Genomic DNA, 12602 nt, shown 5'->3' on the forward strand with positions numbered 1-12602 from the left:
GAACGGTGAGCAGGACTTGGAATTCAAACGCATCTCTCTGATCAAATAGCGCTAGCTCCAAAATCACTTTTCAAGCTACAGCTGTGCTTACTCGGGAATAGCCAGGCTTTTAAGAGCTCTGTTCACCTCCATGCTTATTAAGACTAATGAAATTAATCCAGCCAATAATTTGAGCTCACTGAATCGCATTGTTTTTCCACAGCGAGCGGCTCAAGCCTGTTGCTAAAAACAACTGGAGTGGTTTGATTTCTGCTCCACGTTGTCCAGATACTGCAGAAGAAATCACTGCTGTTTTCCAAACATAAGAAGGTGCTGGGAAGCACAAATCAGTGAGTAATCGGCAGACGTGCCCGCAGATGAGACGGGGCAGATGAAAATACAGCGTGCTGGCATACAAGTCAAGAGAAAAAACAACTCAAGTCTTGTTCTGTGGTAATAAACCGCTCAGGCAATCATCAGCCTAACTTTTCTGTCGAGTAATTAATTATTCCCACCCTGTCCTTTATAAAAATGACACGCTTGAGGAGGGGATGCCAGGTGCTGCATGTCCTTCGAAGGAAGGTCTGCTGGCACGCACAGCTCATTCCCGGTTAGACTCTTCCTTTCAGACGGTGCTACTTAAAGTTGCAGACCCCCATTACGGGCACGGTGGCCTTAGCAGAGCTGAAGACCCCCAGGTCCACCAATACGACTCAACAGAGAGCTGGGTCGGAGAAAGTACTACCATGGCAAAGCAGTTAAGAGTAGTCAGGCCTTCAGCAACTCCCTATGTACCTGTCCCGTGCCATCTTTAAAGTAGCTGTGTGCAAGGATCTTCATCGCAAGCTGCAACATAGAGCTTCACTTGGATTAAAAATGCAAGGGTTTAGAAGCAGCTGGAGGGAATTAGGGGGAATTTAGTGTCATCGTTCCAAATTTTGTAGGATGTTAAAACCTAGAGGCAATGGAGGAAGGGAAATGAAGGGAGAGCTGTGTCAGTGGTGGCAAAGGATGGGCGTAAAAATGGACTGCGAGTACGCTGGTTCACTTAAGAGTTAACCTTTGCGAAATCTCATACTAGTGTTTAGACCAGGCTGGAATAATTAAATCTAGGTGTAATTACATGTTAGTTGTGGCTGATTAAGTATGCTAATTAATCTGCAATTACCCTTTGGTGGGGGAGATAATGAACACAGGTGAAACTGCAGTGATTTAGGGAACTCCCGATTATTGTTATAGAGAGGGAAACGAAGGAGGTTGCTGCAGGGAGATGCTGGAGCAGAGTCGTGGGCAAGCGCAGGCTACAGAAATACCGCTGGGTCAGAGAGAGGACTGCGCGCTGCAGCGGCAGGCAGTGCCTGTGCTGAACGTGGTTAGAGGGAGGCAGGGCTTTGGCACCCGAGCTGCAGTTTCAGTGCGGCCGAGGCATTTGGTCAGCCCAGATTTCAGGAGAAAGCCCAGGAGCTTCTCTCTGGGAAAAGAGCGTTGGAAGAGGACGCGCCAGCCATGACCAAGGGAGGGGCAGGATAACCTCCGACTCAGCCAGCAGAGCTGCTGTGAAGGCATTTTCTAAGGAAATGGAAGATGCGGATGAGAAACTCCTCAGACTGAGGAGTGCACTGAATATTCATCCTCGCTTCTGTGGCTGCTCATTCCAACCAGGGTTGAGATTTATTAGCGTGAAGGGAGAATAATGAAATAGTTATGCATGTCAACGGCTGGAGCAGCCTAAATCCAAAATGTGGTTTTGTCCTCCTTGGACGAAAGGTCACAGGGAAAGAATAAACAGATGAGGGGAAACAAACATCAGGGTAATCGGCACCGTGGGGCTACGTGGAGTTAGCAGGGTGTAACTGAAGGGTTAAGGCTCAGCTATGAGGTGTTTGTTTTGTACAGTGTGTCTTGCAGAGATAAGCTCCGCTCTGGGACCTCAAAGACATTCCTTCCCCGCTGCTCCCAGCCACCTCCCGAAGCCTCTGGTCTCCTGCCCAGACAGCAGCTTTTCTCTAATCGCTGACCATTTGTAACAATACAACAAGCACGAGAAATGATAAACAGAACTGTTGAAAAGTAAGTAATCATTCATTAAAAGGCACTGCTTTGAACAGTATGCTGGCTAGATCTTTATTTTAAACAGCCCGTACAACTGAAAATTAAGAGCAACAGCAATTATGCATGTGCATGTGTGATAAAGTTACAGTACCCGATCACGTCATACGAAGTTTGCCAATAAAATGAGTGAAAAAACAAATACAGTGCAAACCTAAAGATCATCAGCACATCAGTGAGAGAAACACAGCCTAAGTAGAAGTATTTGCACATCCTCTTGCTGTTTTAACATTGCCCTTTCGAAGCTAACCAAACCCATTCTTGCTCTGTGCAGCTCATCTTACAAGCACTGAGTTAACTCGTAGCTTTGCCCCAGGGACAAGGGAAGGGCTCTTCTGCCGCTTCCCTCGCGGGCGCGGCAGGGCAGCTTACACCCCGAGAATCAACGTTTGCCTCCCTGTGCACCCCGAAGCCTGTAACGGCGTAGCGGATGCTCCTGGATCATGGACACAGCTCCACCTCCTGCCCGGCTCCGGGGCTTGGGCAACACTGCAGGCGCTCGGCTCTGGCTGCGTCTCCCCTTGACAGGCTGCCCCTGCTACCAGTCCCCTGCACAGGGTTTTAAGGGGTACCTTCTTCGCAAACAATGTGCCCAGAAGGCAGCACTGAGTAATGGGTCAAATGTATTCTTGTTACTGCTTTATCATTGGTTTAATCTGGACCATAAACATCCATCTATCAATAAATAAAATCATTGGTTTAGCACTCATATAAAAATTACAATGCCTCCCACTGGTAACTGTTTAAAAAAGTTCTTCACGTTACCCCCAACACAAGCCTCAAGAAAATTACTTTCTTTTCCCTCAAGCTCAGTAAGGTTTCAAGTAACAATTTCAAGTACTGCTCGGACAAGACACAGGCTTGGTTTGGAACCGTGCTCCTGGCTACAGGGTCAAAACATGTCCATGCTTCTACACGTGACCGTACGAAGTCCATGACTGTGCCGTTCTCACCAGCGAGCAGCAGAAGGGGAACTGAACAGTACTTATTATTGATTTCCTCTCCAGGTGACTGAAACAGTCCTTTTACAAAGCCTACCAGTCTAACCCAGCTAAAATGAAAAGCAAAAATGTCACTCGAGTCATAACCAAAGCCTGTGTGTATCAAGATTCACAACAAGAGTTCTTCTTATCCACAGCCACTTGCTCTAACAAACCTTGTATAAATAAAGCCTTGACTTCCTTTTCCTACTGGCCAGGACAGAATGGTCTGAAGTAACCCATGTCTTCCTCCAACTGAGTATTTATAAGGCACTAAAATTAAGCAACAACCAACCCCCCCCCCCAACAGAACAAAAAAAACCCCCAATAAACTGACCCACAACAAGTAAAAACCGGAATTAAAACTTGGCTATATGAAATAGCAGCTACTTTTTCAGTAGTCTACAAAGCCAGAACGTTGGATATTTTGGGGTAAAAAAACAATGCACTGTTAGCCAATGACAAAGTACCTAAAACCTACATCCACTTACACTTTAGAATCAAAATCAGTACAAATATGATAGGCACAAGTAAAAAGCATTTTCGTCGCACCTCAAGGCTCAGTTTTGAAATGGACACCACTGTTAGGGCGTTTAACTGCTCTGTTGAGATGACAGTACAGTGCAACCCCAGCCGTGTAGTACCACACAACATCAATGGCGCTGTACAGCCGCAAGATCATGGTACCATTGCTAAGCTGTCCCACAGGTTACCAACTGGAGACAAATGTTTTTAACACCACGATTAATTTGACAATGTGTTCAGCTTTGGCACCTATTTCTGAGCCCTCCTTACCATTTTCAAAAGTAATGCTAAATATAGCTATAGTATACAGCTGGTGTAACTCCAGTATCTTCCTTTCCAGTTATTTTTGTTATGCCTGGAAATAGGTGAATTTCACCTACGTCACTACATCAGATACAAAGGCTAGCATTTAAGATTTCTTAAAAACAATCGCTTTGAGTTTGGAAAATTGCTTTTAAAACATACAGAGAAATACTAAACATAAATTTATAAAGCAGGGATTCATACCTTTAAACATCAACAAGAATGAGCTTATTTGGAGAGCAATAAAGCTTTTTTTTAAAAGGATATACTAACTAGCTATAGGTAAACTCATCTTTCCCTGATTGCTTGAATAGATCATCCAGGCTCAGTGTCTCGCAGCTTTGCAGATTTTGTCATACACTTCCGGAAAGGCATCCTTGCAATTCATTTGCTCCCTCAGCTTATGGTATAATGAACCATCAAACATATCCCAGAACTCCTCACGGGTCATATAGCAATCTGCATACAGCATCTGGAAACTTGAGAAAAAAAAAAAAGCGGGGGGGGTGGGAACAAGACAAAGATTCAGTATTAATTATGCCACAAGATTTGAAATAGAGTATTAAAACAAACATTCAAGGCAAGCTATGAATAGCGAATATTCAACAAAAAAACCCATCAGAATTGCTTTTTAAAAACAAGCAAATATATTCGCTCACATGGATTACACTGGGACACTCAGACAATTATATTTTGTGGATTTAACATTACCCTGATCTCTTTTCCAAAAGGAAATACCATGGAATAGTGAAAACAGCAGAACACTGTTACAGTCATTTTGGTGAAGGGGAAGATGGGAAAAGAAAGCAAAGAAAAGAACCGTTCCTTTTAAAATATGGTTCAGAACACTTCTTTAGCCATCAGTGTGTTGATGCTTTCATTAGTTTTGCTACTAGAAAGAGAAAAGGCGAAGGACTAAAAAATGTGCATAAACCAGTAGTTCGTGTTTAGACATCCTAACCATGTGCAGCCAAATCTTCTGACAACTTGTATTCTAACAACTCGTGTTCACAGAAACAGAAGTCTAGAGAGAACTTCAAAAGTTCCCCCAAGAGTCTGGCCCCTTGCACCAAAAACCACACATAACCTGAATTCTCCCTGACAAATACTTCTCTAACTGCTTTTGAAAGCCTACTTTCATTTTTCTTCCATTCAAAACCTTTTAATTCCAGCTACAAAAAAAGAGAAAGTATTTTTTCTGCATGCTTTCTTACGATCCGCAGATGTACAGTCATGGATACGCATCTCGTATTAGCCTGCATTCAAGGCAGAAGTAGCAATACCTTATTTCGTTTTTTACAGTTTCTTTCAACTAGACATTGAGAATATAACTTGGAAGGCAAAAGCCTCCCAAATCACACCAGGCCAAGTTAAATTCATGGTGTAAATGAAGCACAGTGTAACACAGGTCCATTTACAAGAATAAATGAAGTCCTTATTTACCTGTGGACTCCTCCTTACTTTCATACTGCGCTCTCTAAAATGCAGCTAGCATCAGAGTACGGCAGTAAAACACAAACTGTTACATAAACGCTGTTGTTGCATGTGGTTACAAAACTGTAAGATTACGCAGTTATCCATTGTTCATTTCCCAGTGACAGGTAGAGAAGAGACAAAACGTTGTTAGTAAAGAGCTTTAAATTAAAAGCTTAATTGCAAGTTAATTTAAAAAAGCTTAAAATTGACTTTTGGTTGCTTTGTTCTCTGACAGATCACTTATTGCAGCCAAAAGTCATTTACACTCTCCAAATCACCTCGAAGCACTCACCACTGCTACTCAGCCACATGGCATATAATCACATCAGACTGAGAAGTAGGTCAAAATAGAAATGTGGGTGAATTATACTGATGGTGTAAAAATACTGTGTAGTTGGTTTTTGTTCTTGAGAAACAAGCCTATAACTGCTTCTCCACTGACACTACCACAGCAAATTAGGCTGGCATGAGCCCGTGACAGATGGCGGGCGCAACTCCCACGCCTGCTGCAGTCCTACGTACTGGGAATCAGGGCAGGGAAAAGGAAGCTATGGAAGTACAAGTGGTGAGAGAGGAAGGACTCCCACCACCACACAGGGACTGCAGGGAAGAGTCAAGGCTGGCCTCCCTGTGCCGGGCCTGGCACACCAGCGCAAGGACAGGGCAGAGCTGTGGCGTCATGCTGCAAGGACTGCAAGGAGCGGAAAAGTCCCAAGGGCAGGCAGGGAAGTTGTCCAAACCTTAGCCTGTGGGATTCCTGGAGGGACTGCAGCCAACTGCGACCAAGACAACACTTGCTCTGCCCCTGCTCTGAAACAAGCCAGCCTCAGTAAGCCAAGCTCAGCGGCTGCCTTTCCCGAGGGCTGGGCTAGCCAGCCTTGCTGAGAGCAGTCACCGACCGTGCTAACACTGCTTCTGGACGGGCACTGGCTTACGCACAGTCAGCACAGACCTGCTGAGCTCTTTCTCACACCTGGGTGCATGGGTGTATTTTGTTGCAGCAGAGAGTCTACTCCCAGAGCAGCCGGGAGCTGAAAGGATGCACAGGTGACCTGACGCTACGCAGCTCCCAAATACACTGCAGGAACTTCAGCCAGCACGCTCGTCTGTTTGATTGGTTTTGCAATCAAATCATTAAAGTGAAATCATATTTTAAAATCATAACATCAAAACTAGTAATTAAAATTAGTCTTCAATGATTGTGGTTGTTAAATTATTGCAATATTAAAGTGCTGTGGCATTAAATAACTGTGATTAAACCACACGGGTATAAATTACACGGCATTATTACTATTCTAAGGCACAGGATCCTTACCCATGCACACTTCTTACAAACTTCTCCATTTGCCTCATTGAAGCCCTGGCTTCAAATTGTTTCCTTTGGGGCTCTCCATAGGCTCCAATATCCACGTAGAGTTCTGCTTCATCCCCTTTTGGGTGGACCATACCAGGATTATTGGGCAATATGAAAGGACATAACCAAAGAGGGTACACCTGCAGAGGTAAGAAAACATTTTGTCACTTATCTTTAACGAAACAATCCTTTGAGCTCTCTCTTAAAAAAGGTGACTAAATGAAGAATTAAGAGGACTTCTTCCCAATTTGGGATTGAAACTTACACAGCTCTTCCTTTCCAGTTATCTTGCTGTGGTTCTTAGCTGCACTTTCTAATGATCGTAACACAAATAGATTGAGATGCTCAGAATATGTGCTCTGTCCTTCTAGAATTACATCTCCTCCCCTTAAATGTTTGAAAAAAACCCAAAAACCAAAAAAATCCACCATCCCTGGTCCCAAAGCAACAACTGAATACACATTCTGAGTAAAAAGAGAATGTAGTGTTTTCTTTTCCAGGTCAGTCCAAAATTGAAATTGCCAAGTTTGTACTTCTTCTACTAACTAAAATAAATTCAGAAATAAAAGCAAGAAAGGGAAATTAATTCCCACAGTTGGGGTTTAGTGAGACCACCAGTCATTTTAGGTGAAAGAAAAATCAGATCAAGTTTTACTAAGTGACAAAATTTTTCATCACTTAGTAAAAGTGGTAAAAAGTGTTATCAAGTGTTGGCCTTCTACTGAAGGTTGAATTTGCCTTCTTTTCATTCTTTTTTTCAGAAAGCTGTGCTCATTTCTCCTGCAGCCTTGCATCACAGACTCGCAAAGCACAGTACTCTGCAGGATACAATAATGACACAAGCAGACTATTATGTCTTAAGATCAACAGTCACAGTTCTTGTTACACACAGTCCAAGATTCGCTGCATTTTAAAAATATGTGTTCTTACATTAAGGTCAACATGGAAGGTTTGTATAGATCTTTCAAGGCTCTTCACTGGGACCAACATGTCCTGTACAACGTGGTGTTGCTCGTACAGCTTTCGAATAGCTTCTCCTTGGGTGAGTTTTAACAAAGAGATTTTTGGAGGAACCATCCAGCCAAACAGGTAACGGAAAACAGGGTTATTGCCAAAAGGAATGATATCCTTCAAAAAGGAAAGAAAAAGAAGTTTGACTTAAGAATGTGAAAGTGTACCAAAAGAAAATACTTCAGAATTCTCAGAGCAATATTAAGCCCGATTTTCAATAAATTTAACTGCTGATACTTTTGCTAAACTACTATAATACAAATATGAACAAATAAGAGAGGCCTGGACTGAACTTAGCTACGCGGCCCTGACCTAAGCCGCCTCTAGTTACAACGATTGATTTTCAGTCATACGAATCACAACATACTCAGCCCCAAATGCTTGCAGAGAGAATGAAGTTCAGAGAACAGTCGGCTATTATCTTAGAACAGCTAAGGAAGGATTGCATAAGCAGCTAAACTTACAGAACTCTTGCAAGAATAAACACATACAAGATCAGGTCTTAAAAGAATTTTAAATCTGTAAAATTTTAAGTATTTCCTGCACAGCCAACTCCTGTTTAACTTCTCTGGGAGCTGAAAGGATCCAGTATCTCACTCCAGAGATTCAAAATCTCGTAATGGGAATCTTTCAGAATGCCAAATCAAGTTTTGCGTAAGTGCACATCACAACAAATACATTTATGAAATTCAAAGTAATGACTGTACTGTATAACAACTACTCGGAGTTTAGGCAGGGCAAATTTTTCAGCCATAATTTCACATTCATGTTTTTTCCACCATCTGTCTTTGAAAATCACTCTGTAGGTATAAACACTTAATGCTGAAATATGTACTGAAGGTCTAAACTCATAAAAGCACTAAAACAGAAATTAGGAGGTTATGATACAACACCTTATACATAAAGAAGTGTCTTTGGATTTGTTTTCCTTAAAAGCAGGACTTAAATTTGCCATAAACTTCTCTGGTTTTTCTGCCATGAAAGACAGATGTATTGCCTAGGGGAAGAAGGTACATTGTACCTACACTGGGAAAGAACAGAGTACCTTCCTGCAGATGTTATTTTAATTTTGGAACTGGGTCTTACTTGGAGCTCCCAGAAGATACTGCGTGTATGTCTATGGTAATAATGTCTGGAGGGAATGTATTCTATTCCAGTCCTGTCAGCTTTCAAATACTTCTCCACATGCTTGAAGAACCATGGCTTGTAGTAGTTGCCAATTCTGTTTATCTACAAGAAATCATGCATTCATTAGCAAACACCAACACAGATAACAGTTACACCTTACTACAAAACATTAAGTATGACCCCAAATTCCTTTACTGTAAAGAATCAATGTTATACCCTCTGTGAATGAGTTTGAATGAGACTGTCAAAAGAGACCCAGGGAGCCTTCATTTCTCCACATGCATGGCTCCTCCTTACCTTTCTTGCCGTTAAGGTTCAATTTAAATAAGGCTTGCTAAAGCTGGCCTTTTACAAGCTAATAAAGAGACTGTGATTGTGACAGAACTGGATTCCTAATATACCGATATCTCAACCCATCATTAATCTGAAGTATCATGGCAGACGAGAAACATCCAGGTTGGGGGACACAGTGAAAAGTTAGCACGCCCCTCCTGTAAATGTCCCTGATGTGTTTTACCAATATTAACTGTCTTAAAGCTTGCAGTGAAACAAGTTACTCTGAATAACTGCAGTGTTATTATACACAGGCATTATTCTGTGTACGAGAGAAGATACTCTCTTCCTCCTTAGGTGCTGCAATGAAAAGGCTGTAGACTAAATTATTTGCTAGAATAATGAAATCAGTAGGTCATTTCTTGTCAATTGAAGAGCTTTAGTGTACAGACTCTGGTGTAGTAACAAAGAGCTGTAATTTAAAATATTCTGACAGACAGATCTAACTTTTAATCCCATGTTAAGATATTGTTCCAATTTTATAATGGTTCTGGTTTTACACTGGCATATAGCACAGCTTCAGTTAAACTTTGGGGGTGGTTTTTTTCCTTTGTGTGTAACTTCCCTTTAGTTACCTTGCTTTGCTCAGCTTCATCAGTCAAGACTCCTGTCATGATGACTGCTTCTTCCAAAGAATACATAAGTCCTTCCACAAAACTATTCTCCTTTTTCTTAGATTCTTCAGTAAACTTCTCACAAATCTTCTGCAGTCCTCTCACAGGCTCATAAAGTATTTTGACATATTTCTTGGCAGGAATCATTTTTATTTCTGCTGCAACCAGGAAACCCAGAGTACCACAAGACCAAGGCACTGCATAAAATAGGTCTGAGTTTTCAGTCTGCAAAAAGTATGTCATACTAAATCATATATCCATACTGATAACTGTCAACGACATTGTAAATTATAGCAAAATAACATTTTGTCTTACTGGTGAACATCTCACAAGGCTTCCATCAGCAAGAACAAGTTCATAGGCCACACAGGTATGTTGAAAAAGTCCATATATATGGGATGAAGACTCAATGCCAGTTCCCATGATCAGGCCACCTTATCAAGAGAGCACATAACAAATCAAATGAAACACACTCCAAAATGAAGGTGGTTTACAGGAACAAACCCCCAATTTTAAGCTCTGGGCATGACTTTTAAGACTAATTTAAAAAAAAATAAATAAAAGGGAAGTGCTTATAACAGAAATACCACAACAGAACATAAGGTTCAATTTCTGTAACCTTTAAAGTATTGCAGCATGTTACTGCTAATGAAAGCTAATGAAAATGCAGCAAAATCAGTGAGTCTCTTGTCATGACGAGGACCCTTACCTACTGTAAGATCATCAAGCTCTGGTACCACAGGAATAGTCCAGCCCATGGGATTCAGGTGTGCAGTCAACTGGCCCATGGTCACCAAAGGCTCCACACGAACAACCTAAAAAGCAAAAAAACCCAACCAATTCCCCCCCCAATATAAATTAAGTGTTCAGCACTAACGATGACAAAATACAACTGGATTGTACTTTAATCTGTTATCAGAATTCAGAGACTTAGATTCCTAAGAGCACTACTAAGAATAGTTGAAACTGTTTAGTGATTCCTCCTCTGCCTCAACATCTTGTTGCTCAGTCCCCAAAACCATAAATCAATCTGGTCTTTCAGACTTCAGCACATAAAAGCTAAGCAATCCCATATGCTGTTTTTCTCTACAGAATGATCCAAGCATACATTGTAAAACCTGAAATTGGGTGGGTCTACTGCCATAAAAATCCTTTGTTCTTTATGGAATCTAGTCTCTTCAGCTACAAATACAGTAAAAAAGGCTGTAAACTGAATTATTAGGAAAGCTTTGTGATGAATTCGTTACCTGTCTTTCACTGTCCACTTCCAGAACATCCATCAAGTTGATCATGATGTTCTTATGAGTCTTCTTATACTTTCCAACACGAAGTGATACAGTCAACCAGCCAGGCCGGCCAGTGCACATGTATCTTTTGCTGCCTTCATTTTTCCACTCCCGAACCTGCAAGAGGTAACAACTGAATTGATGCTGTAAGGCATACACACGTCGTCAATAATGTATACCAGAAACATTTTTCCCTCACTATGAAAAAGCGTTCAGAAATATTGTTAGTCCTCTTACATGCATGTTACCTGCAGGTAACAAAGCCTGGATGTTTCTATCTTGAGTAGCGACACTTTGGAAATCTCTCTGCAGACCTCTGAACTTCTAAATAAAATACCACCAGAGGGGTCTAGTTATGTAGAGGAAGCATTTCTAATACCCTGTAGCTTCTGGAGAAAACTAACATGAAAGTTTTAAAAATCCACAGGTAGATGCCCCAACCCTGGGAACATTCAAGGTCAGGCTGGACGGGACTCTGAGCAACCTGGTCGAGTTGCAGATGTCCCTGCTCATTGCAGAGAGGTTGGAGTAGATGGCCTTTAAAGGTCCCTTCCAACCGAAACTATACTATGATTCTATGCAAATCTACATGCAAAGGGAGGTATTACCACTGTCATAAATAATGTCAGTTCCGTGAAGGTTAATGAAACAATGCTTCCTCCTGAATGCACCAAAAAGTGGTCTGAGCCTAAAAAATAATGGGCAAAGAGAGAAAAGTTGAGAAGGAAAATGTGTAAGCCATACACATGATCCACGAATTTTGCAAAGCCACAGTGGTTAACATTTAGAGAACAAACATCAATTGCAGCATTTTCTTCAAAGCTCAACTGCTACTAGAGCTACTGACAGAAAACCCAACACCAAACCCTCAAAGAATAACTCCGTGCACATTAATATCCACCTGTATCTGCAATAAACATGAGAGCCAATTAAGAAAACAAAAGCAGACTGGACAGAATTACCAAAAACACTAGGGAGCACAGAAACATTAAAGATCTCTGCACTTCTGGGTAGAAGAAAAATTTCAGCTCCCCTTCAATCATCTCTTGGAACTAACAATGCCAAGAAGCAGGATGTAAGTGGTATTAAAACACGGGATTATGCCAACCATTCAAAGACTTAACATTTTCGTGTTACACACACGCACACACGTACGTGCCTAAACCACGTGATTCATGGTTTACATGATACACGAGACAGGTATGTCACGATACAGAGATTCACAGCACATCTGGCAGGATGTTCCAATGACGGCAGCCGGACAGCCGCAATCCGGACTTGCCAGCTGTTGACGCCGCAACTTCGAGAGGAGTTTCAGGCAGGGAAAAAATAAAACCCACAGGGGCAGAAACACCCGCTGGCTTTTATTAGTTTGCGTCTTCCCGCTTGGGCTGTCGCAATCGGATTCAAGGCTGGATTTTGCCCCGGCTCCGGGAGAGGCGGCGCGGGGAGGGGCTCCTCGCCCCCAGGCCCCGGCCAGCGCCGGTGTGCACCGCAGCGGGGG

General features: G+C 42.1%; 2 protein-coding genes across 2 annotated transcripts in view; one reads left to right on the forward strand and one right to left on the reverse strand.

Moving 5' to 3' along the window:
- The window catches only part of LOC104627325 (chromosome unknown open reading frame, human C1orf177), a gene marked incomplete at its 5' end in the record, with an annotated part of 3525 nt that extends 3220 nt beyond the window's left edge, over positions 1-305 (forward strand). Inside the window, one exon of the mRNA XM_010295485.1 lies at positions 203-305. Coding sequence (XP_010293787.1) covers positions 203-305 — 103 coding nt within the window. The remainder of the gene's footprint in view (positions 1-202) is intronic.
- Positions 306-3736: 3431 nt separating this feature from the next.
- DHCR24 (24-dehydrocholesterol reductase) lies at positions 3737-11212 on the reverse strand. The gene is made up of 8 exons (XM_010295484.1): positions 11060-11212; positions 10522-10627; positions 10128-10246; positions 9774-10037; positions 8824-8967; positions 7657-7854; positions 6688-6866; positions 3737-4375 (listed from the first exon to the last, which is right to left on the reverse strand). Exons 1-8 carry the CDS (start codon positions 11177-11179, stop codon positions 4222-4224), a joined length of 1284 nt encoding a protein of 427 aa, XP_010293786.1. The 5' UTR covers positions 11180-11212; the 3' UTR covers positions 3737-4221.
- Between the last annotated feature and the right edge of the window lie 1390 nt (positions 11213-12602).

Source organism: Phaethon lepturus, unplaced genomic scaffold, assembly GCF_000687285.1.
Source record: "Phaethon lepturus isolate BGI_N335 unplaced genomic scaffold, ASM68728v1 scaffold47989, whole genome shotgun sequence".
Classification (NCBI taxonomy): Eukaryota; Metazoa; Chordata; class Aves; order Phaethontiformes; family Phaethontidae; genus Phaethon; species Phaethon lepturus.

Excerpts from the sequence above, each read along its gene's own strand:
- DHCR24 (XM_010295484.1), bottom strand. The coding sequence starts at position 11,179 with ATGTGCACTGGCCGGCCTGGCTGGTTGACTGTATCACTTCGTGTTGGA. Across the intron at positions 6,867-7,656 it reads CCTTCCATGTTGACCTTAAT|GTGTACCCTCTTTGGTTATG; the intron begins GTAAGAACACAT and ends TTACCTCTGCAG. Across the intron at positions 4,376-6,687 it reads TTTGTAAGAAGTGTGCATGG|TTTCCAGATGCTGTATGCAG; the intron begins GTAAGGATCCTG and ends TTTTTTCTCAAG.